This window comes from Pinus tabuliformis, chromosome 8 (genome assembly GCF_031772625.1).
Source record: "Pinus tabuliformis cultivar Carrire ecotype Pingquan chromosome 8, CPIR1, whole genome shotgun sequence".
In the NCBI taxonomy this organism is placed as follows: Eukaryota; Viridiplantae; Streptophyta; class Pinopsida; order Pinales; family Pinaceae; genus Pinus; species Pinus tabuliformis.
The window spans coordinates 1,197,002,528-1,197,029,007 of NC_142294.1; the positions used below are offsets into that span (position 1 = coordinate 1,197,002,528).

A 26,480-nucleotide genomic window follows, 5' to 3' on the forward strand; every position below is an offset into this window, starting at 1 on the left:
CTCCCGATTCTGTTTGAAAAACCATGGTACCCTTCCCTACTGGAGTACACTTTGCCTTGTTCCCCATGGTGATCTGAAAGTTCATCTTCTCTTCTCAATATTCTGAGAAACATTCGCTGATTTCTGTCATATGCAACGAGGCTCCACTATCTATATACCACACTTCTGATAATGAAGAACTAGTCATACAAGCCACTTCTTCTTCCAGCTTGGAAGCCAACATAGAGAAATCAAAGTCTCTTTCTCTTGTCCAATCTTCTAAAAATCTGTACGAGTCCCTTGATGTGGATGTCTCTGCATCGTGGTCTCGACCCATAACTAATTTTCCCTTCCTGTCTCTTATTACTCGCTCTGATATGATGTGAAAATTCTATCATTGCAACAAGTAATTTACTTTTCCTACTTATTCTTCAATAAGTTATTTATGAAATTCCTTCAATAAACATTAAAATAAATCCTGCTGCAGATATCACACCGTAATACAGAAACAAATACATGCACAAGAATCAGCACATTGACACAATTATTTTGGACAATAGTCCCCAGAAAAACCCAATGTGTGAAAATCGATGCAGCAAGGGAGGATTTTATTATTCATCAATTCTTCAGTACAACGGGGTGCCAAACAAGCTTACCCACAGAGAGAAAAATTCTCCAGTACCTCTCCTAGTCCCAGCGTTAGCTTGGCTAACCTTTGCGTGGCTCTCAAACACTTTGCGTCAGCCTTGGGCCTCTCTGCGTCACCCATGCAGGCCCAGCTAGTGACTGCGCAGTCTCCTGCTGCCTTTGCATCTGCCTGAAATGCCTTGCGTTTGCCTCTCTTGCCTCATCACTGGTCTCCAGTGGCTGATTTCGTCTCTCTGTTCCATACTTGCTGCCTCTTGACTGCTCACCAAACCACTAGTTCCAATTCCTCAGCTAACCCCGCTCCAGAAATTGAACTGACTGGTCTCCCTCATTGTGTTCTCCAAGTGACCCTCAAGCCTCCTCTTATACTTTTCTTGTTGATAAATTAACGACCGAGATTAAGTCCCTAATCAACGACTAAGATTAGATCTGGCTTGATCCATGACTTTTGGACCATTCTAACACAGTTTTATATTAATTCACATTAATATTTTATCTTCACTAAGTTTAGATTTAGGGACTCCTTTAAAAATATTAATTATTTTAATATCTCCCAAACTGTTTAGAATCTGCCCAAACCCTTTCTGGGTGTTGGAGATCTCTTGTGCTTTAGCCTCTCCACCAGTTTTCGTGGCTAGAGCACATTTGATGCTACCCCAAATCAACAACAACCAAAACTCCTTGACCAATACAAAGACCTCCAATCCATCAAGTCAGCCTCCCAAGAGTACCAACCAAATTTTAGTCAACTCCTCAAAAGTCAACACAATTAAATTCTCCAAAATACTTGTCAACCAAGGTCTCGACCCTCTCTGCACTTCTGAATTTCGTCCTGCAATATTTAGGACATGTTGTATCCCTAATTAGTCCTATAATTCGCATGTGAGCGAAAAATACAAGAGAGAGCTTCTTCAACTTCGCTTGGATGCCTCCTTTCTTCGCTAGTATTTCCTTTCTTGTTGCAACCCTTCCACACCTTTTTTGTTCACCTTCACATCTTCTTATGAATTGCAGATTGAATACTTGAGGATATATCACATTAGGTTGAATGAACTATCTATATATAGTCTCCCAATGAGGTCGAATCTATTCATCCAGGCCGACATGAAGGATGGGCAGGCCGACTTAATGGAGGATGTATACATGCCCAATTTACAACAAAATAAATTTGTTTCTTTGATACAACAAGCCCAATAAGGGTCAAGAACATAATGACATTGGCAATGACTCATGACTCAAACCCTAGAAGCACACAATGTGTGCTTAGACCTAAAGACAAAATAAAATGAGCATGAAACCCATGCTTATAAATAATTTTCTTTTACAATATAAATATATTTTTTCTTTTGACAAATATATTACATCATGACCCAAATACAATTATGAAGACTGATATTAGTTACATTTCTAAACATAGATTCCCAGAGTATCATAGGTTCAGACTGTTCACAAGTGTTTCCAAACGTTTTTGATCTGTTGCTTTTCCTGGATTCAGATGCCCAGATCTTTCCTTCCTGTGCTTAGACGAATTGTTCTTGTGTGTCTTCAGAGTTATTTTTGAGGAGAGCGAACATGCCAATTATAGTTGCTTGTCCATGCGAAGGGACACAACTCTTGGGCAGGCCGACTTGGACACTTGGGGCTTCAAATAAATTTAAATCTGATTTTTAATAAATAAAAATAATTTTGAGCATGAAGATCATGCTTTTCATCACATCAATGATAAATATATAATATGAGAATCAACCGTAGCTACAAACTTCAACGGTACATTCACTATCACCATCTGCTATCATCCGTACTTCACACTGTACCACCATTATTGCTCGTTATTTACGTTCACTATTAGTGTAATGTTCCTAAATAGGAATACAAGTGATATAAAGCAAATAATCTGTGCAGCAAAATATAAAAACGAGATACACATTAAACACCCATGGAAATGATGCAAATATGGAATTGCTGAGCCATTTTATTACTTCTTTGAGGGCAAAATACAATGGATGATAGAATGGTGCATCTGGGCTTGTCTCAATGGACATGGATGAGCAAACTTAGGTGAGAAAATGGTTGATCTGATGACTGCTCCAACTGCTGCACCAACCTGCACTACGCTGCCCAGAAACTGCCTTTTTGCTAGGTTCAAATGGCTTAAAAGTCCACCTCCTATGCCCAAAAAATTATTTGCTTTTAACCCCAGACTCCTTGGCCTAAACCCAGAAAAATCCACGAAGGAATTTGGTTGGTTTAGATTTCTGAAATTCGACCCCCCTTGGAGCCCAATTTCAGCTGCAATTGCAAAACTCGCCCTGTTGGAATCTGCTTGTAAATCCTCCCAGAAATGGTCCCAAAGTGCTGGGCTGACCCCTACTATCAATCCCCTGACTTCCCGGATGGGCTTTCGGCCTATGGCACCTACTCCTCAGCTCCACAAAAATGCTGAATTGGCCCTCTGCGCTGTCCCCAAGCCCAGTGATTTGAATTGATATGATGTTGGCTCCCAAACTCATAAGAAATGTTGGCCTACTATTGCTCTCCCAATCCTCTAACTCTTCCAGCAAATGGCTGATCAATGATAGCCCCAACTCCTCCTGCGTATTCTCTAGCTAGCCAGAAACACACACTCCCTGTTTGTGGCTGAATGGTAGTGTTGTAATACACTCCCTATTTGTGGCTAAATGGTAGTGTTGTAACACACTCCCAGATCTCCTGAAATGACTATGGAACTGCCTCCCTAGAGTGGGCATAGAAGGTCCCCCGAAGGAAAGGTTGAATCTCCCACTTGTGAGATTCGTGGCTAAACAACCGGTTGACTAAGCTAAACAGCAGAACAAACAGTCATGTAATTTTGATTGCAAGGTGTAAGAATGAATCCAAATGAGAGCTTTGTCCTCCTTTTAACTCCTTGGGCCTTCCTTTCCTCATGTGGGTCCCTCCATCCAGCGATTCAACTTCCCTCCAAGCCATTTGAATGGCCCAGTCTGAATTCACACGTGGGTGGTCCCCACATTCCACTAGCAGCCAATAAAGTCGAATTTCCTCCTAAGTCCCTAAGTCGAAAATGTTGGTGTTAAAATTGGCAACTAGGGCCAAACTCCATGTGGGTCAGCTTATTTATGGCAGCTGATATTTTTATTAGATCCCTCTCATCGAGAGGTGCAAGATTGATCTAAAAATCATCCGGTTCCGATAAGTATTTATGGAGATATGAATTTATTTTGATTATGAAATTATTATCAAGCCGACCAACAACTTGTGTAGGCTCAAGAAGCCCAAATGTGATGTCTATTCAACCTATACGTTTTTGGTATAAATAGAAGAGGATTTGAAGTCATTTCAGACACATCTTCTTCATGTGTGATCTCCTCTCCACGTCTTGGGTTTTTGGAGAAGGAAAAACACATAGAGGATACGCTGGCCTATGTACAAATGATTCCCTAGATCTAAAACGCAGGAGCAACGGTCATGAAGAAGTCTAGATGCAGATGAGGGGAGAAGATCCCAGGCACGTGAAGCCCTAAATGCTGTGATGAATTACAGTCAACGTGATGCCCTATCTATTACCCTAATCCATTGTCATAAAAGGAACAGCCGCAGTCATATATAGAACCCGCAGCTATATGAAACACAGTCCTATATAACCCATAGTTACATATGGTAAATACGCAGTCATGGTAACTACGCAGTTCTTGGTAACTATGCAGTCATGGCATGCAGTAATCGATGTATGCAGATCTGGCACCATACGTAATATGAAGGTAGCTGCTGTAATATTAAAACACAGTCAATGGATGCCTTAATCTACTATTCAAATACGCTGGATGTGATATGCTGTTCATATACGCAGTTCATAATGGAAGTGATATGGTGTTTATACGCTGGACATATTATGTTGTTCATAGTTCATGATAAGGATATATACGAAGACATTTAAATGCAGGCCATGACATACATACGCAGGCAAATGAAGAAACCCTACCCGCTGTAAAAGAGATATGTATATACGCTGAAATAGACTGCTCATCAATGCAACAAGATATATACAGGCCATGATACATACAGGCAATACAATGCAGCAAGAACGCAGCATGATATATTACCGCTATCAATGATATACACCCTGTAATATATAACGCAGTTGTAGAGACACTTATATGTTGGTATAAGGGACACTTGGAGATATGTTCACGCAGTTAAGGGAGCCACAGTCAAGGGTGAAAGCCGCAGTCAATATAAGGGTGCCACAGTCATGACAAAGCGCAATTGCAATCAGGACAATCAAGTCTCGGTGAACTACTTGATGATCACTACCTCTGTCTAGACTCTAGACATGGTGTGAGGAGAAGGGTCATAGTAATACATCCTGCGCATAACTATACAGATCTGTCTTTGTCACAGAAAGCATAGCATATGCAATGATCTTGATGACATATACGCTGTCATCTAGCACAGTGATGTATGAGATCATGAAGGGCAGCATGATGATGGATGAAACCATGGACATGAAGGGCAGCATGATGATGGATAAGATCATGGACATGGGCAGCATGATGATAATCATGATTAGTGTAGCATGGTGCAGTATGCAGTGATACAACAAGAGAACCAGATGCAGCACGATGATAGGTGAAGTAGTCACCTTGGAGAATCAGTGGGAGCAGAATGTCTTCAACTGATCTCATCGTTATACGAAATGATTTATGCTAGATCTAGATAAGTCAAAGGGTTGACTTCTGTTGTAACTGTACTATCCCTCTCACTTTCTTTGCTGAACTTTGAAGAACATAAAAGAAGAATTGATCAAGGGTTTCCCCACATTGGGGTTTGTCCCTAGCTAGCTCCACATCTTGTGTCCTCTTGTCTTGGCTTGTTTTCTGCGATTTATATTTATGTTCTATCTGCAGTTTACTTTATGCTGATGTGATTTTTAATGTGGAAAAGAAATTAAAATAAATTTCTCTAGCATAGAACATACCTAAAATTAACAGTTGGGTTCTCTTCCTTAGCCAAAATTGTGTAGCAACACCCTGTTACAAATGTATTTGAGAAGGGGCATGACAATTAGTATGCTCAAGATTTTATTCTGTCACCATTGTACACTGTCCATGCACTAAAGCCTCTATTCTATCAACAAATTACACGGTTGAATTTCATCTTGACCCATGCTCTCATTGCTTAAGGGTTACTCATTATACCAACATTTCTATATGGTACTAGTTGCACAACTGCCTCTTACATCTAGTAATTGTTAATGAAAAAGGCTTCACAAAGTTCAATTGGAAGTCTAAAACTAAAACTATAAATAAAAATAAATAGATCAAAAGGGTATTTATAAAGTAAAATTGTTATATATATTTAGATAGGATTTATAAAATCACAAAAAAAAGCTTTTTTAAAAGGGTACTTAAAGAAGTAAAGAGGGTTATTTCATAAAATATGTAAGGGTTATTAAGAAATATATATACATGTATATTCCAGTGGAATTATATTTTTTTATGAAAGAGGAAAAACACTAGTATTGAAGCTTATTATAATTATTGCAAAAAAGGAGATATTTTGAAACAAAAGAAGAAATATTCTCTTATGAAGGTTGCACAACTATATGTTGTGGATTATTTACTCTAAAGGGGAGTATTCAAGTAAAAGGGATTTGTTGAAATTTCTAAGTCTATATGTTAGAAATTTAATCTTTATTCTTCTGGTTTATTTCTTCTACTTGTTAAATTTGAACAAGTTATTAAAAACATATAAATAACGAAGTAAACACAATACAGTATCAACATCCACAGATCATCAGCTGAAAGAAAAAAAACACACAAGTGACACCGTTATTTTTGGACAAATATCCCCGAAAAAACCCAATGTGGGAAAACCGGTGCAACTATTCTAAGGGTTTATTATTATGTAGTATTTTCTTGAGTAAAAATCTGTGCTAAACTGGCTCACCAGACAGAGAAAATAATTGGAAATAATACCTGTCTATTCGGAAATAGGTATTCAGAAAACATGTCCCACAAAATCCTCTCCAGCAACTCTGAAGCACTGCTTTAGCCTCCTGCTGCTCTGCATTAGTCCTCTGTGTCAGCCCTTTGAGGCACTGTGTAGCCTCTGGGACCCTCTGCGTCACCTCTACTGCCCTCTGCGTGGATGACGCAGGCCCTCTGGCCTCTGCGCTGTCTCTTCTGGGCTTTGCATGGCCTGCTCTGGTTGCTGCTTCTTGCTCTATGCCTCTGCGCTGGTTTCTCGGCACTATCTCTACCTCTCTGTCCAGTACTCACTACCCCTCGCTGTTGATCATTGATTCGACTTTGCTTAGCAACCCCGCTCGAGCAAATCGAATGACTGATCACTTTGGTGTATCCTCCAACTGACCCTCAAGCCTCCCCTTATACTTTTCCTATTGGTCCTTCAACAACTGAGATTAAATCTCTAATCAATGGCTAAGATTAGATTTGGCTTGATCCATGACTTTTGGAACCTTGTAACCCAGTTTATATTAATACGTATTAATATTTTATTTTTCCTAAGTTTAGACTTAGGAACTCCATTAAAAATATTAATTATTTTAATATCTCCCAAACCGGGTACAATCTGTCCAAACCATTTCTAGGTCTTGGAGATCTCATGTGCTTTAGCCTCTCCACCAATTTTCATGGCTAGAGCACATCCGATGCTACCCCAAATCAACACTCCCTCTTAGCGAGGACTGTGCTCTAGTAATACTCCACACTGAGCATCACTCTGATTATACGACACCGGTACCTGTGCTGATGCTAGGCCTCCCCACCCAACATCCTCTGCATTGCTGCATCCTATACTACTTCCCATGGCTTTGCCACTGCCACTGCTGCATCCATACGACAACTCCCTTTGCATCTGTGCTGTTGTAGGTCCTTTCTCCCAACACTACATTTGCACTGCAACCCCCTCTCATCATGCTACATCGTGCTACTGCTAACTGCTACTGCGCTGCAACTCAGTTACTGAGAAGCAAGTAATTGATCCACCCAACTACTGACATCCCTGTCAGGCTAGAAACACTTGTGATGCTGAAGCTTCCTCTACTGCTAACAAGTGCTCCCTCTATTGACCTCTGTGCTGCTGCAACAACTCCCTGCATCTCGCACCGTTGCAAACCTCTTTGTGCCATCCTGCATCGTTGCAACACTCTCTGTGCCTCTCGCACTGTTGCAGCCTGCTAGCCTCGTGCTGCCCGGGGACTCCTGCACTGTAGCACTCTCTGCCGCTTCATCCACATCCGTTTCTACCGACATTCACCAATCCTGCTACTCTCTCTTCGGGGCTCCCGTAGCAAGGTATAATCCAAGAGGTTGGGTACCTCAAGGATCCTGCCCCTCATCGTTTGTAGTCCTCTTGACTACAACTCGATGTCTCCCACCTCTTCTCTAGAGGTACATGAGCACTCATGGCACAATTGTCATCCTCCTCGACCTCCTTCTCTGCCTTCGTTGGCACTGCCTTAGAGTCAGACGTCTCTCTCTTGTTCTTCTTCCTTGGACATTGGTTCGCATAATGACCCAGTTCCCCACAGTGGAAGCACTTGACCTTGGAGAGGTCCTTCTTCTTCCTCTTCTCTTGCTTTTTCGCAGATGATAGAGTTGCATCCTCTTCCTCTTCCTTCTTGATCCAGACTCCTTTGTTGTTATTTCCCGTCTTGCTCAACTGCCTGATCTCCTCTTGGCGAAGAGCGGCCCACAATTCTTCCCAATCTAGAAGATTCTCCTTGCCCAATATGCTCTCGACAAATGTCTCCCACTCCTCGGAGACTGTATTAAGTGCGGTCCTCACCAACATCAACTCATCCGACGTGGCCCCTATGGAAGTCAGTTGGTCCCGAATCTCCTTCAACCGATCAATGAAGTGATCTATCTGCTCCTCCTTCTGCATCTGGTATGATCATAGTTGATTCTCAAGTAACATCTTCCTTTGCATGAAAGTATGCTAGTACAATTTCTTTAGGGCGTCGTACATTTCCTTTGTCGTCTCCTCGGCAATATGTTGGACCACATGATCCTTGACCCTATCAAGGATGATGCACTTCACCCTTGCCATTGCCTCCTCGAACTTTTCATTTTCAGTCGAGTCAACTGGGATCACCATTGTTCTCAAGGCGAAGGCCTTAATGCATCGGTCTATCTAGAATGGACAAGATCCTAGCCTTCCAGACCACAAAGTTGGACACCCCGTCCAGCCTGTCTTGATCTCTCAGTCCATTCACGACCATCTCTCTGCTCCTTTGTCCACTCCTCCTAGTCTCTCTACTTCCCTCTGGAAGTTCTCCATTCGACTCCCACTGAGTCTCTCTACTTCCCTCCTGGAAGTTCTCTGCTGGACTCCCTCTGAGTCCAGATTTCCCTCTTGGAAATCCTTCTGCCAATCGTCAAGTCGCGCCTCTTCGATCGTCTGTGCATCTACAACACTGATTCGGATTCCTTGGCTAGAAATCTGCCTCGGTAGCAACTCCCTCTACCTTGGTTTTGCCCTGTTAGATACTATTCTGACCACAGTACCCCACCAACTTCACTCCCGCAAATTTCCCATGGCTTCCTATGCCGTAGCAACTGAAGGATTGAGCCTCTAGGCTCTGCACAATCCCAACACTGGCAAAACAACTCCCTCAGCCAACTGTGTCAACCCTTCTGGTCTCTGCGTGGCTCTACGTGAGCCTCTCTCTACCCTCCTCAGCCTCTGTGCTAGCCTCTCTTTGGCCCAGACTGATGACGCAGTCCCTCTGCGTCAACCCTTCTTCTGTCGCTTCTGCAAGGATCAACTTCTGTCACTCGGGACAACTGATTCTACTGCAAATGCTCTGCTTAGCTGATGCCTTCAACTTTCTTGTGATCTACAACCCCGCTCTGATACCATGTTGAAATTTCTAAGTCTATCCGTAAGAAATTTAATTTGTATTCTTTTGGTTTATTTCTTCTACTTGTTAAATTCGAACAAGTTATTTGAAACATATAAATAATGAAATAAACACAATATAGTCTCAACATCTACAGATCATTAGTTGAAGAAAACATGAAGAGAACATCACATACAATGCATATTTTGCTCACAAGTGACACCGTTATTTTTGGACAAATGTCCCCAGAAAAACCCAATGCGGGAAAATCGGTGCAACTATTCTGAGGGTTTATTATTATGCAGTATTTCCTTGAGTACAACTGGGTGCCAAACTGGCTCACCCGACAGAGAAAAATAATTAGCAGTAATACCTCTCTATTCGGAAACAGGTATTTAGAAAACATGTCCCACGAAACCCTCTCCAGTAACTTTGAAGCACTGCATCAGCCTCTTGCTACTCGGTGTCAGCCCTAGGACCCTCTGCGTCAGTCTCCGAGGCACTGCGCTGCCTCTGGGACCCTCTGCGTCACTCCTACTGGCCTCTGCGTGGATGACGTAGGCCCTCTGGCCTCTGCGCTCTCTTCTGGGCTTTGCGTGGCATGCTCTGGCTGCTGCTTCTCGCTCTCTGCCGCTGCGCTAGTCTCTCGGCACTATCTTTGCCTCTCTGTCTAGTACTCATTGCCCCTCGCTGCTAATCACTGATTCGACTATGCTTAGCAACCCCCCGCTAGCAAATCGAATGATTGATCACTCTGGTGTATTCTCCAACTGACCCTCAAGCCTCTTCTTATACATTTCCTGTTGGTCCTTCAATGACTGAGATTAAATCTCTAATCAACGGCTAAGATTAGATATGGTTTGATCCATGACTTTTGGAACCTTCTAACCCAGTTTTATATTAATACCCATTAATATTTTATTTTTCCTAAGTTTAGACTTAGGAACTCCATTAAAAATATTAATTATTTTAAAATCTCCCAAACTGGGTACAATCTGTCCAAACCATTTCTAGGTCTTGGAGGTCTCATGTGCTTTAGCCTCTCCACCAATTTTCAAGGCTAGAGCACATTCGATGTTACCCTAAATCAATAGGGTTAATATTGTTATCAATGTGAATGAGATAGAAAATTACATTAATATTGATTGGAAAATGTATTGTCAATTCCGGAGCCAAATATAAGTGAAATGGAAGATATTTTTGCAAGTCACTTTATGAAATTATGGACTTGCTAATGAAAATCGATGATTATGAATGTATATCTTGATTCAATGCTACAACTATGAGTAAAAAATCAATTGACATAATTCTCGGTTTATGGTGGTTTGAAACACTAGGTACCTTCATCTTAAACTCAACAAAAAAAAGTTTTTGACTTTTCCCTATTGTTGATGTTTGTAGCTTGGGCAGGTACTTCTACACAAACCTAAGTGTCTAGGTGTGCAAAATTTTCCCAAAGTCTCGTTAGGACATTTGGTCAATTATGGGTAAGTTGCTACTGTAACTTAGCCTAAATCTAACTTAGGAAAAACACATAATTAATTTTATTGGCTATTGAGCTAAATAAACTTAGGAAAAGCAAAGTATTTACTTTAGTGATTGTGCCTTAATCTCAACTATTGATCTTAAGTGTGGCAAGATTTAATCTCGACCTTCAATCACTTTGGAGATTAGGGTTAAGAATTTAGCTCAATGTAAAGCTATAAAAACAAGGCTAAAGGTAGGAGAAAGACACGCCATACAGTAACACAAGACAATGAGAGAGACGCCTTAGTGGTTAGTGTAGGACTTCCATTCTAGCATGTCGGGTTCGAGGAAGGTGCAGAAGTGCAGCATAGGATATCCAGATCAGCCAAGGATATCAAGAACAGCAGATCCAACGCCTGATCAACTAGATCAAATCTAGGGTATGTTGTAATTGTAAATTTCTTAGTTGGGCCATTATCCTAGGACGAGTGCCTGAGTAGGTTTAGATTATTAAGTCAGTGAAGAACTGATTTGATTTGGTAGAATCTGTATGTGTCACATGTGATTGAGATTGCTTGTATTTTGCTTCTGTCGAATGTTCATGTTAAGAACCTAGGTGTGCTTTTATTCAGGAGATTTGTAATCTGCTAGGTTAATAAAGTGTCAGGGACTAAAATATATCTTAAAGGTAATCCTTCAAGAAAATCAAAGATCGATGTGAAAGATGCAAAAGGAATACTGAAATGTTGTTGTACAAATGATGGAAATTCCAATTGAAGATTCAGTGACCAACCAAGCAACATCAGTGCTTAAAAAAAATCATATTCCGAAAGTAAACCAGGAGAAGCCTACAAGCATGATAAGAAAAAATTATGTTACAAGAATTCCTTATTGACATCTGCATCGTAAAAGCAAATATCTTAACCAGTTAGTGTATCATCATCATTCAGAATGGGAACAATTAACCTATCTGCTGAAGAATATTCACCAGTATCATAATGTCTCATGATAACAATTCATCTCGGAAGTGCAACATTCTGCAAATGATTGAATTAAGATGGTTAGATCCTTTTACAATTCAACAATTTTTCTCCGCACTTAGAGGTTCATATTGTCTTGTATTATCAACTACGATAGCTTCAAGAATAGAATGGTGCGAATACATTACAAATCATGGAAAATGACATCAAGCCTCTACATAAATATGCTTCGAGAACAAGGAAATTCTTAAGGGGAAGGCAATGCAATAGATATAAAAATAATTTTTTTCCTGAATAAATAAGTAATAATTATCATAACCAAAATAAAAATAAAATTTGGAAACATTTTCTACCTGCTAATTATCATGAACGAAGTCCAAATAATGTGGTGGTGTCTAGGGATATAGATGGAGAACTAAAACATTGAGTTGTAGTTGATTAAGAACCAAGATCAATATGAAGAACGCTTCTTCACCAAGTGGGAGATATTCAGATTCCTGATGCTTTAGTGCTCAAACCAATGTATAGAATTGCTTGTAATATGTGCTATAACTTGAGAATGGTTGTGGAAATGTCTCATGATGTTATATTGTTTGGCGTGCTCTTTGCTTAAAGATTTGTGAGAATGTGCATGATAAACATTAAAGATCTGTTGTAATTTTTATAATTTTAGCCAAATAACAGTGTCATCATCCACCCATGGAATGCTAGTTATCTGTTTGATTGTATTATTCTATATTATTTTATTTTGTGGTTCAGTTTGAATGTGTGGGGTTATGGATTTTACATATGGAATGTGCATCTATTGTGTATATATTTATGGTTCTAATAGTACTTTTTAAAATCTGTGCAGACAAAAATGCTTTGCAGAGGCAATGCTAAGGAGGTTAGAAGATAAATAATATCTTTGAAGGTGAGCTATTTTCTAACATGCATATGTTGTCAATAGTTGATTATAGTTTCTGTTACATCTATCTCCATTTGTGTGTGTGTTTCTATTTTTAAAACTTGATAGTTCAATATTTGTAATTTTCTTTCCATCCTTTTGATCCTTGAGAGAATATTCACAAGCAAACATTCCAATGGTAGCAAATTCCTCCATGTTTGAAATTATAATGTCTTCAAAATCTTGAGTATGATAGGTTGGATAACTACATAATTGGAGTAAAAATTCAAGCTACATCTTTTTGAATCTTGAGTTGATCACGCTTAAAGATGCCCTAGATTGTAGTATGTTTAGAGGCTAGAGATTTGTACGGTTATATTTCCAAGTAATATTAAAAATGAGGTATGCAAGCTATGCATCCCCAAATCATTGATGAAATCAAAATGATAATAAATAATATTGAGCATGCGGAGCAAAAGAAATTGAACATAAAATTGAGAGTTTTTCCAGTGCTGAGCATAATGAAACATTACATGAAGCTGTCACTGAAGGTATTTAAATGAAATAAGTTTAACATATATAAATGAAATGCTTATTGATCTCCACCTCTTGCAAAGAGTAATGCCTGATAGATCTTGCTCTTCTAAGGGATATGGTGATCTACCTAAACTTGTAGTTGGTGTGAACCTACTTTGGGCTAGATAATAGGAAGCCTATGGCCATGTCAACAATGATGCCTAGGATAGTTTGTATCAGCAACCAAGCATCTCAAATTTGTAGGAAGTGCTTTTAGTATGCCAACTTGAGTATAAGAGGCTTAGAGTTAGATGTTAGCTTTTGGATTACTTTCAAAGTGTTTATGCCATGCTAGGGTGCCTGCATGTGATGTGGGGTGCATGGTGAAACCTTAACCACTTAGTTTTATCTTAGAGCTTTTTGTTGATGGCAATAACAGATCTTTTTATAGGTGGTTGCTTGACCTTGGACTTGGTGCTAGATGTGGCACATTCCTTGAGGAGGTAGTTATCCGATGTGGCATTGCTATCTTCTAAATGGCGTGTGTGTTGAGGAGGATGATTGCTCGTCTTGGTTTTGGATCAACCTTGGAGGAGTGTTGGCTACTAGGAGGGAGGATGCTTAGCTGTAGGAGTATTGGTACCACTTGGTGTTAATTTGGCAGCTCAGTGACAAATTCCAACCATGGGACGAGATTCCTCTTTGTTGATATGTTGTTGTCATTGATGTCAACCCAAGCAGCACCAAGAACTACCCCGATCTTCGTTGGAAAATTTGGCATGGAAATTCGTGGTTTCTTGTCTCCTAATCAATCTAGTTAGATTCTCCTCGAAAAGATCTTTCCGATGATATATGGTACCCCACACAATTCTTTACCATTTGAAAGTTATTTGTATTTTATGTTGAAGACCCAGTTTTGTGGGCGAAAACCCCAAAGGGCAGTAACATGACACCTTATCATTAATTATTTTACGGTTGTCAATATATGACAATAATTCGCACCACAATCTCATTGTTTATAAGTTGAATAACGTAAAGAACCAAAGGCAGTAAAGCAATCATTGACTTCACAACCTTGGTAGGACCATAAGCACTAAGCCAATCATTGATTTCATATTTCTTGTGGAATTGAAAATATTTCTAAGAAAAATCCTTAACACAATATTAAATAGGAATCTTAAGGGTTAGTTATTATTATTTAATTAATATTAATTTTATTTTAAGGGTATCTTTTCTCCAACGTCTCCCTCGAGGAGTTTTGTAAAAGAAGACCTATCATACCTACAAGGCTTGCGGTCCTTTCTTAACTTGTACACAAGGCTTGATTTATTTGAGTCTTAATCCTTTAAAAGCCCTCCTATTTCCAACGATTATCTTTTAAAGGAACCCCTTCTAGGCTTATAAAAGGAGACTTCTCATACCTACCATGTGAGTGCTTAGACGCATAAGAAAAATTACTCTCTGATATTTTGGCCACCATACAGGGCCATCAATGCAGATATCTGAAGCAGATTTGGTGTCGTTCCTTAAGATTGGAGGTTTGTTTCAGGTCTATTTGTCAAAGCAGAGGTCTAAGTGAGGTTCATCTTGCAGATACCATGAACACTTGATCTTGTAACATCCGTCTTTGTAATCTTCGACCTTTTGTGCAAATAAAGTCTGATCCGAAGGAAAGGTTAGTTCCATTTGAGTTTGTTTTTAAGGCAGCCAAGAAAGCGAATATCTCTTAGCAGCGAGTGTCATCTTCAATCCTGCAAGAAAGTTAGGTTACCTACTGTGTTTCCGTCTGCTTCAAAAGGGTATGCGAGTTCATTTTTGTTGGCTGCTTAAAGGTCTGTGAACTAATACAAATTTTGTGCTCTAAGAAAGGATTCGGATCTGTGTTTTCTGTACCCTTTTAGGTCTAGGATTTTGAACCTGCTATAAAAATTCAATTTTTATGTTGGTTAGGGCTTGTAGCATAATTCTTAGCTTCATTTTTAGGTTTGTTTAAGGTCTCATTGAACCTATGATTTTAGGGTTGTTTTAGGCTTAATTACTACAGGATTTAAGAGCAATACTCTCAGGTGAAGGACGACCTCTCTAAGGTACAAAACATAGTGCTGTAAAAGGTAATCACTTTTATCCTCTCATTAAGAAGCCTCTAAAATACTTCAGTTCTATACCACTGTGTTAACATTTTGTGTCTTAGTCTCATCCCTTTTGGATAGGTGTATGTGGAGGTTTGTTGTTTTGGGTAGGTGACTAGGTCACTTAAGGACTGTATAGGGTCTTGCTCATGCCTAGTATAGTGTCATAAAAGGGACCAAGGTTTAGGTCTGTCTAGGAAGATTTCAGGATCATCTAGAAGAGTGAGTTCTGACCATTATCAAAAGAATGCCATGCCATCATCCAAGTAAGTATTATTGTGCTTCTCTTGTTATTGCATTGTTGATTTCTTGTTGTTGGCAGAAGATTTTAGGTATGTCTTTGTTATAGTCAATTTAATTATTATTGCACTAACCCTCTTTGCAGGCAGAGGTAAGTTTTGTTAAGGGGTTGGTTGTGTTTATTTACTTTTTGGTATTGGGTTTCGTTTGGGCTTGTTTCAATTGCAGGTTTAACATAGTTCAATCGCTCTCAACTACTGCAATGGAACAATTGTATGAAGATAAGGTCCACCAGTGACATCAAGTAAGGCAACAAGGCACAAGCAATAAAACAATGAAGATTGAACTCAAGTAACGAAGCAGTGAAAGGTCAAGCAAGCAGTGACAAAAGAGCAGAAGCATTTCAGCAGTATTCATATCTCATTATCTTGAAAAGAGTATGTCCAGAAGTCATTGTCTCTTGTCAAAGTCATTCTTTGTACATCATTGTAATTGGGCCATTGTCCCTAATTTAGAGGACCGAATTTTTTAAAGAGTCTGTGTTGTTTCCTAAGAGTTGAAGAAGGCAAATTGTTTTGGGATAAGGACTTGTATTGCAGTTGAGTCAAGGGTTCTAGGTTTATTAAGTCAAGGGTAGTTGAATTGTTGATCAACCAAAACAAATCGTTGTATATCATTAGAAGTGAACCATTGTCTCTGGTACGAGAGTCCACAATCACTTTTATTTTAATTTTGTCTTTATAGGGTGGTAGGGTGGTGCTAGGTAGGTGAATGAAGTCACCTTCAGGTTTGGGCCTATAAATACTTCAGGGTGGTAGGGTGGTGCTAGGGTGAGTTGTGGATGACTAGGGTGTTGGGGCATCTTTTTAGCTGACTACTGATAAAACCAGGGCATTGGGGCATCCTTCCAGTGGGAGTTGGAGAAGAATGCTTTTCTAGAGTTCTAGGAAGTTGTAGCTTTCTTTTCAGTTGGGCTGATGATTAAGGAACTTATTAGAAAAGCATTTGGTGGTTTTTGACCTAGAGGGGGTTTTCCACCAAAAAATCTTGTGCCTATTGTCTCTATTTTTCATTGTTGTTTACTGCTCTTACTTAACAATAATAATAATAACTGAAGATTAACTAATGCTCTGAAAAGGATTAATAACGTGCTAATTGCTAAGAAATACTGATTGACCCCCCCTCTCAGTATTTCCAACACTCTTTTCGAGAGGACCAATTTTGACTATTGAAGCGCTCAATTTGGATAAGGGAAAGTGTATTTTTTGAATTAAAAGCCCTCATGTGCATATTTGATCAAGTCATCCCTAAAGTAACTTGGATACCCTTGGAAGGCTATAAATACAAGTCAAGTGAACCTAATTTGGACATCATCATGAGACATTCATCTATTCTCTTTCTTGGTTTTTGCTCACACAGGACTGAGGCACGTCGGCGGAGAATTGGGTCGCACAAAGAATAAATTATAGGGTCTGAATCTCGTGCGTGTTTTTATGGTTTTGGGTCTCTATCGCAGGTTGACAAAGGAAAAATTCGATTGTAGTTGCAGGCTTGCAGGCTCAAGGGAGTGACTGGAAGCTCCCAGTTGCATGCATGACTCTTCCTTGATGTTACTTCCTCGATGTTATTGGAAACTAGGGTTTGGTTTTTCAGTTGACCGCAGATTTCACTCGTTGGCCATAGACATTGACAATTGATTATAGGCTTCTGAATCAGGGTTTTGAGTATTAGCTGTGTTGGGTTCATTTCATGGATATTGTTTAGTTTATTTTCACTGGATAGGTTTATGGTTGAAAATATGGATTTTTGTACTCTCATTTGCTGAATCATTCAATGACTATCTAATAAGAAGAAGAATTTGAAAGAGTTTCCCCATAGTGGGTTTTTCCCTAGTCTTCGACCAATCCTGGGGTCTCTATGTGTGAATGCTTTTCTTCTATTGTTCCTTTATGTTCCACTGCATTGATGATGATTTGTTCTTTCTTTATAGTTGCATATGTTGCTGAATAATGATGTAGATATGAATAATGTTATGATGCTATGGGGTGAATTGAATATGGAACTAATGAAATGCAATTATCAAAGCAAAGAACAATATAGCCCAAAGAAAAATTAACACTTGGCATACCTCCGGAGGATGAGTGGTTGACTTGAGGATGCTTGGGTTGAAAGTGCATTGCTTAGGGTTGTTTGTGGACCTAGGACACATGTTAAGGAGGAATGTTAGAGCATTGGATGTTTGTCTTGGAGAGCAAAGCACCTTGTGATGAGGAGAGATTAGTACTTGGAGTCCATGTTTGGAGAAAAAACCACTTGAAGAGTCTTTCCCTAACATATGTACACCTTAGAGGGAATTTCACTTGACATTATGTTGAGAATTAGATTAGGTTTCTTGGACATTACCATTGTATATGCTCGCCACCTATTCTATATAAAGGTCTTTAGTTGTGGTAATCATATGAAAGAGTTCATTAGAAGATTTTAACATGAATTTGAACTGGTCTTGAGTCTTTGTTCTTCTCTTAATGCAAGGGAGGAAGGTGCTAGAGTTTGTGAGAGGAAAAACCTAGAGAAGACTTGAAGTGCTAGGGTTAACATCCTTGTGTCAAAAGGGCGTGGTGTGGTGTTTATACTATATAGCAAAGATACCCTGGAGGAGACTTGGGGCACTTTGCTTGGAGAGATTGTGTGAGGCAATCCTTGAGAAATAATTGATCAAGAGTGGACTCTTCGTTGATCTTATAACTTGTTGTTGAGTCTTTGGAGTGGATAGGAGTAGCTTGGAGTGATACCTTGCTAGGGCATGATTGCTGGTCATGGTTTTCTATGGAGGGTGGATACCTTAACTAGGGTTTGGATGCATTAGAGAGACCTTGTTTTTTATAAGCTTGAAGGTCTACTTTCTACCAGTTTGTGATACATTATGGGTGTGTACTTGTAACTTCATTTTTATGTACATGTGAAGTGTATTTTGTTGATTTTTCCTCAACACTTCAAAATCAGGTTTGAGTCTAAGACACGATCACAAACACGCTAAAATACCACGACACTAGTACTTTGCACAATGGAAAATATACAAAAGTGAGTCAATCTAGTTCACAAGAAAATTTCTAACCCAAAACTTGTTATATTACAATCTTTACTCCAACAAACGCAGGGCTCCGATACCGGGTTCACGGCCCTTACAATTAGCCCTGGTACAAGAATAACTAGGGTTTGGAGTCAACAACTTATGACTACTAATCTATCCCTGAACAAAGTACACTTGACTTGCTGAAAGAGTGCTCTACTTAGCCCTTTCAGTCCATTTACCTTGAACACGTTTCGCAGGTCCTTTGCCACCTCTTTTGCTGCTCACAAGACTTTTGCAAATTCAGAATGCTTGCATCTTCAACTAACCATACTGTCTCTATCAATTACTCCTGCTACTCCAAGGATGACTAATCTTAGGTCTTCATGAAATCAGCCCTCAAGCATTGAGAAGGCTGCTCCACTATCTTTGCTCTTAGGGTATTCATGTTTGCCCACTTATCAACCTTATCACCGTTGAAGAATGTAACTAGTGTCAGTCTTCATAATTGTATTTGAGTCATGATGTTATGTATTTGTCAAAAGACAAAAAAAAAAAATTATTATGAAAGAAAAATTATTTATTAGCATGGGTTTCATGCTTTATTATTTTACTTTTAAGTCTAAGCCTCCACTGTAGGCCTCTAGGGTTTGTGTCTTAAGTCCTAGTGCTTTTCATTATTTAATAGATCCTTCTTAGGCTTTGTATATCAAGAAAGAAAAAATTGTGTGATGAAAGTTGAGTCAAATAGGCCTCCTCCACTAAGTCAACCTCCAACAAGACAAGTTGGCCTCTTTAAGGATGCGTCAGCCTCAATGGGAGACAAAAACCACTATATATAGGCAACAATCGACCTCATTTGGAGCACAAGACAAGTAAATTCGATCTACAATTGAAGAAGGAAGAAAAGATAGAGGAAATACCTAAAAGGAGGAGAAAACCCTAGTGAAGGAGAATGAGACATTTGTCAAGCAAGAAGAAGCCAATTTTTCTCTTTTCTGCCACACATGTGAGTTTTTGGGATGCTGTAGGAGGGCCAAAATTTCAGATCTGCAGTAGGGCCAAAATTCTGTGTTGTAGCTGGGTTGAGGCTATTTGACTAAAAGAGACTACTGAAGTTTGGATAATCATTCTAGAACGCTGACTTGGTGGATTGAGGAACGTCTTTTGGTCTAGTCTAAGGTCTTGGATTATCTCAATTTGATTTGAATCTACTTGCGGAAGAGTTTGACTGGGTTTTCTCCTTCACAGGGGTTTTAGCCTTGGCTGAGTGTCTATATTTGGTGTCATTGATCTTCATGTTTTTGATTTGATGATTGCTTGATGAGAAGAAGATAAAAGAACATAAAGAAAGTTAATAAAAGTACAAGAATATCACAAATAATTGTCAACATAAGAAAATCTTTTTGCCTTTCTGATTTTCTAATATGGTATCAGAGCTAAGGTGAAGGTAGAGAAGGAAAAGGACAACTTGAAGATCTTTTGAAAGAAGGAAGGATCAAGAAAAGGTTTTAAGACAAGATCATAAGAAGGCGGCTTATTAAGGGAAGAATCTACATCTATAAAATTGATGGCAACGTCAATGAAGACAAAAAACAAACTAGAAGGAGCCACCAACTATAGAGCATGGAAGAAGAGGATAGATCTCATCCTTGCAAAACACAAAGTATTGGATTTTGTACTAGGAAAAGTCAAGGAACCCTCAGATGATGCAGGAAAGGAAAAGTACAAGGAAACAAACATCTTGGCCATGAATCTAATTGTAGATGGAGTGAAGGATAACTTAATTCCCTACATATCCAATATAGATATTGCAAAAGGGATGTATGAAGCTCTCTCCAAACTATTCACCATCAAGAACATTGGACAAATAGCTAGTCTCAAGAATGAACTAAGAACAATAAAAATGACAAAAGATGACATTGTGTCTTCTTATTTTGTAAGGATCTCCCGAATAAGAGATGAGCTCCAAGCCATTGATGAAGTTATACCAGATAAAGAGCTTGTGATTGTTGCACTACTAGGTCTACCAAAATCATGGAGTGCCTTTGCATCAGGTATTAGCAGTTGGAAAGAAACACCATCTTTTGAAGAAATGTGGAATGCATGCAGTCAAGAAGAAGCTCACATCTCATTAGCAAATAATAAGAAGGAAGATGAAGAGAACATCACATCCAATGCATATTCTTCTCACTACAAGAAAAAGGGAGGAAACAAGAAGTTTAAAGGACCAAAGAAGAAGATTGACCTATCCAAAATAGAATGCTTTCATTGTCATAAGATGGGACACTACAAGAATCAATGTCCTGAAAATCCTAAAAGTAAGAAGAGAAACATGCTACAATTGCAAATGAAGCTCCACCTAAGAAGAACAAGACTGAAGAATCTGAAGTCAAAGACTTATATTATTAAGTCTCTTACATATCCTCCTACTTATATCATAGACTATTGTTTTAGGTTTTGTAAAGTTTTCTTTCATATTTTTATTTCTAGAATTCATAGATCTAATATGTCTTGTTAGAAATTCTTGAATTATTTTTGATAATTTGTAGGTATCCCTCAAAAAGATTGGATTAAGAGGGAGCCTTCACCATTTTACCAAAAGATAAGTATATTATTTCTTGTTTCCTCTTTCATGTTTGATTTCCTCCACACATCGAGATCTGTTTGTATTGCATACTCATAATCCTTTCTTTGGTAGGAAATCTCACAAAATTACACAAGGATTATGGAGGAAACTTCAAAGAAAGACTTGAATCATGAAAGAAGCTCTGTTACAAAGGAAGCCCTTGAGAGAAGATGATATCCTACAAGGTTTGTTAAAGAACAACTCAAGGTATATCTTAGACTACAAAATTTGTTGTAGATCTTCTTCTTACAAAAAGGTATGATTATTCTTCATTTGGAATTTGCTTTGTATCACTAACTCTCTTGTGTCTAGGGTTTTGAATCATAAAGATTCTTGTTAGGGTGATTAATCACTAGATTGAATCTACCCTTGTCATACTATCTCATGCCATTTGTTCATTTTGGTGAAACCCTAACCCTTAGGGTTCACTATAAAACCCTAGCCTTTTGATGCTTAGGGTATGTTGTCTATAACAATAAAACCCTAGTCTACTTAGGGTTTGTTAATGAAAGGTCTAGAACATATGATTAAATCCTTCTCTATTAATGATTAGGGTTTATAAAAAAACCCTTGTAATAGTCCTAGGAATGAAACCTTAGGTGTACGTGCTTTCATATGATTAGAACCTTAGCCTGATCAAAATTGTTATTTTTGGAAGTTAATGTATGTATCTAGGGTTTACGATAAAATCCTTAGTAAGAGATTGATATAAGAAAATAATAATGAAACCCTAGATATGAAATGCTAGAATGCTAACTTGATTGTTGATATCCATGATTTAGTTTTATTGATGAAATATAGGGTTTGTGACAAAACCCTAGTAGAGTTTAACATGAAATTCTAGGGCATAATATTGAAAATGCTATGATTGGATTGCTAACTGGATTTAGTTGTTGATATCTAAGGCTTTAAGTCTCGATAATGGAATCTAGGGTTTGTGACAAAACCCTAGCAAAATTGTTGAAGTCTAGGATATAAAAGATGTAACCCTTGTTGATTGTGAACCTAACTAGGTTTAGGTTTTGGATATCTAAAGCTTGATTGTTTTGATGCTTCCATTATAATGACATGATAACCCTATTTTGATAAAGTTGACTTCATGTTTTTGTATATTTATATTTGGTTGTACTTGTTGAAAGATTTGCAGGTACAAGATCCTCAAGGTATCAAATATGTTCATGAATTGATAAAAATGATGAGCATGATGGAAAGAGGGAGCTATAAGAATAATGATGACATTAAAATATGATGTTCCCGAAGGAATGAAGCTTTGAAAGGTTGAATTTATTTAGATGATATGGTACAAATAAAAAAGCCTGTGTGGCTGGAAAAAAAGGTTTCTGATACAAAATATAAACTTGGATATAAAGAAATGGTATATCTCCCTAGTTAAGAGGGAGGGCATACTGTGACAGCTATATTGAATAACCTGAAGAAAGAATGAGATCAAAGAATTAATAAAATCTCTACAGATGAATGTTCTTGATTCATAAAGTTGCAAACAAAGACTTGGTTGTGTTGGGAAGTGTTGACGCTGAGTTTGGTGCAACAGAAGAAGTTAAAGAAGAAAGCTTCCGACAAGATGTGATTGAATAATATGATGATGATCTAAGCAACATCAAAATGATTAAGGACCTTGAAGGTTTGTGCTATAAATAAAAAGTTTATTACTAATTGGGGTTGTGATTGTGCAGGATCTCTCCATAAGAAAGTTGAACATCTTGGAAGCATGCTTGGACTGGTGGATATATCTGATTTAGTTGATAGGGATAGATGAGACTTCTTGGGGCAACAAGATGCTTGGGAGGACATCTAGCTAGCCTGTGATGATGTCTAGATCCCAAAGTAGGGAGGGTATCGTTGGTCTTTTGGAGCTCTGACCTTGGATATGATATTTAGATCCCTGGGTTGGTGTTAGAGCTAAATTTTGCCGGTACCTATAGTCATTGAAGCTTGGAACATGACTTAGTCCCACCCGATTGGATACTTTGGTCAAGTATCTAATCCATAGCACTGTGTGTGTTGTGACTCTTCATAGATCATATCATTTTGAATTCATCCACGTAGCTATGTATGTATGTAATTATGAATACCTCTCTAGTTAAGAGGGAGTGTTGAAGAATGTAACCAGTGTTGGTCTTCATAATTGTATTTGAGTCATGATGTAATGTATTTGTCAAAAGAAAGAAAAATAAATTTTAGTATGAAAGAAAATTTATTTATTAGTATGGGTTTCATGCTTTATTATTTTATTTTTAAGTCTAAACCTCCATTGTAGGCTTCTAGGGTTTGTGTCCATTGAGAAATCTAGGGCATCAATAATTAGGTGATTTCTCTTCCTTAGTAACTGCTTGTGAGTGATTTTTACAACTTTAGATTAGGATCTTCTTTACTTAAGTTATTAATGTTCTTCTTCATCAAACAACTACCAATGCATGAACATAAATAGACAAGAGACACAGAATGTAGGCTATGAGCCAGGGCCAAAACCTCTCACTCTTTGAGAGGAAAACCCGCACAAATTCTTCTTATAGAGATTCCAATTGATGAATACCAAGACCAAGACCCTTGACCTATTAGCCACTCCAAGACCAAGACACTAGTTCTCTTGACTGTCTTCTGCTCTTTTCTTCTTCTTGACTCCTCTTCTGCTTTGACCTTCTTAGCTCCAAGACATAGCATTAACACGAACTGAGATCGTCTCCTACCTGAGCATAGTAACGAATTATAGACACACTTGGGATGACACCAAAAACACATCACTATATTGTCACCGAATGACTGTGATATTGCACCGAATTTGTGGTTCCCAGTATTGAACTGTGGCTTCTTCATAGCATAGAGACTCTCTCACAGAAGTCCGAACTTCTTGACTGTAATGATATCTGAACTTGACTGTAAATATGCATTCGAATTCAGAGAGACCCGAACTTCTGTCTCTGTGTTTTGTCACCCTAATTTCAGAAATCCGAACTTGATGACTATGATCAACCCTAAACAAATCTTCGTTGTCTCTTCATCACTTCTCCGAGTTCCATTTGAACTTGTCTCGTTTCTATGATTCGAATTTTCAGAGAAATCTGAGCTTGATGATTGTATCTAATGCAAGGATCCTATGCTCATATATATAGTGGTCTGCCCATGGATATAAGTTGACATGATCTCAACGAAGGGTTGTGTCTCTAATTAGGTGAGCCGACATGTGTCATCTTCTTCATCTTGAGGCCGACTTGAAGAGGAGAACTAGTGCTTGTCTTTGGAGGGCTTCATGACAATTATATAGACTTGTATACATTTGTAACATGCCCAAGAAGAGCCCTCCATACATGACATTTACTCTTTTGACTTTAATGACAAATCCTAAAGGCTCTCAATGGGAGCCAACTAAAAATAAAATCCCTTGCCCATGAAACCCATGAAGCAAGTCAATAATAATTTAATTTTCTTCTTTACATTATTTACAAAAATCACAATTACATGTCATTATGAAGACCAAACCTAGTTACACTTTTCAACAGTCCCTCTTAACTAGGGAGATATTCATAATGGTACTTGGTCATTCTCAATCTGAAGAATTTCTCATAAGAAGAATCAGATTGGTAACCCATCTATATAGCATCATATGAACTAGCATTGTTACATAGCAAGGCCTTGACTAACAACTCTATCTCTCCACGAGATCTGAGCTCAATGCTGGCAAGACCAATGATTTATAGACACCCTAATCATTGTCTCTCTTGGAACATACCCCACTCGAGTTCTCAGGATGTGTTCCACCAGGACTATTCTTATCTTGGTTTCCCAGTCCTTAAAGAATATTGGTCCTCTATTGCTACTCTTATCTTGGATGCCCTATCTCATCGTAAAAGAGCATCGGATGCCAGATGTTTACCCAATCCTCCATTCTGTCTTCCCAAGTGAAGACCAAAATGATGTGTCTATCTCTCCCTCTCAGTTAGGGAGGACATATCTATTCGAATAAAGGAATGTACTCATTCCTGCAGAAGGAATGTACCTAAGCTCCCTCTTGGCTTAGGAATTTCCAAGTTTCTTCCAAGTAAGAAACTTCTTTCTAGGCTCCCTCTTAATTAGGGACCTACAACGGCTCCTCGGGTGGAGAAGATGGGATAACTAGCTTCTTGAAGAACTCCTCACGATGTCATGAACTTCTTTTCGTTATCTAGGAGTTTTCATGTTTGGGACTTCTACATGGGGCATCGACCATCCATCACTTTCATCCATGAGTCAGACATGTCAGCGTTGGAAAGTGATCCATCAGTCTATATTTGTCCTTCCTTCATGCCATGTTTACTTACGGATCTTTCATCCTACTACATGTGCAGCAGTGATGGAAGACATCAACAAATCTTCCTTTGGCAGCCCTGCATACACCCAACAAGATATTTGTTCAAAAATAAAGGAATGAACATTAAAGTCAACATTACTTGTGTGATGATCTTTCATGATGACATCTACAAGTTTGTATCAACATCCTCCATACATCTCGACACATCTCCTAAAGATATATATTGTCAAGGGTCTCTTTCTTTTCCAGACTCCATCACAGTCTTCATATATTTCATGGAGATATCCTAGTCAAATCTTCTTGGTCTTCCGGATGTTGATTGTCTTTACCATGGTTACACATTTCACGATTTTTTTCCCTTCTTCACACATTTCATTCCCAGGAGCTTCCAATTAGAGTACTTAAATTGTAGTCAACCACCTCATATTTCATATGAGGACATATTATGTTGATTTCATCTAGTGCGACTCATGCCTTCCGACATCTTTCATGGGAGGAGATTCCTTTCCTTTGATCATGCTTCCCAAGATAGAGTAGTGATCCATGTTACTCGCAACCATACAACATGACTTTATAATATCGAATACAAGCATACATACGTCACTTACCTTTAGGTCATCTAGGCTTCTTTCAATAGATTCCTTGATTGAAATGAGCTTCAACCCCTTGATTTGCTTCATCTCTTATGTCATCATACCATCATCACATGAATTCCACAAGTTGGAGTTCATGATGAAACACTTGCTTCCTCTCTAGATTGGTGA

At 38.6% G+C, this 26,480-nt stretch overlaps 1 protein-coding gene across 3 annotated transcripts in view; it reads left to right on the forward strand.

Annotated features, from left to right (window-relative positions):
• Positions 1-26,480, forward strand: part of LOC149239668 (glycerol-3-phosphate acyltransferase 9-like) — a 366,346-nt gene that overhangs the window by 302,183 nt on the left and 37,683 nt on the right. For all 3 annotated transcript variants that reach the window (XM_089373481.1, XM_089373479.1, XM_089373480.1), the window contains one exon: positions 12,794-12,853. In XM_089373481.1, the coding sequence (XP_089229607.1) occupies positions 12,794-12,842 (49 nt within the window). In that variant the 3' untranslated portion in view covers positions 12,843-12,853. The remainder of the gene's footprint in view (positions 1-12,793; positions 12,854-26,480) is intronic.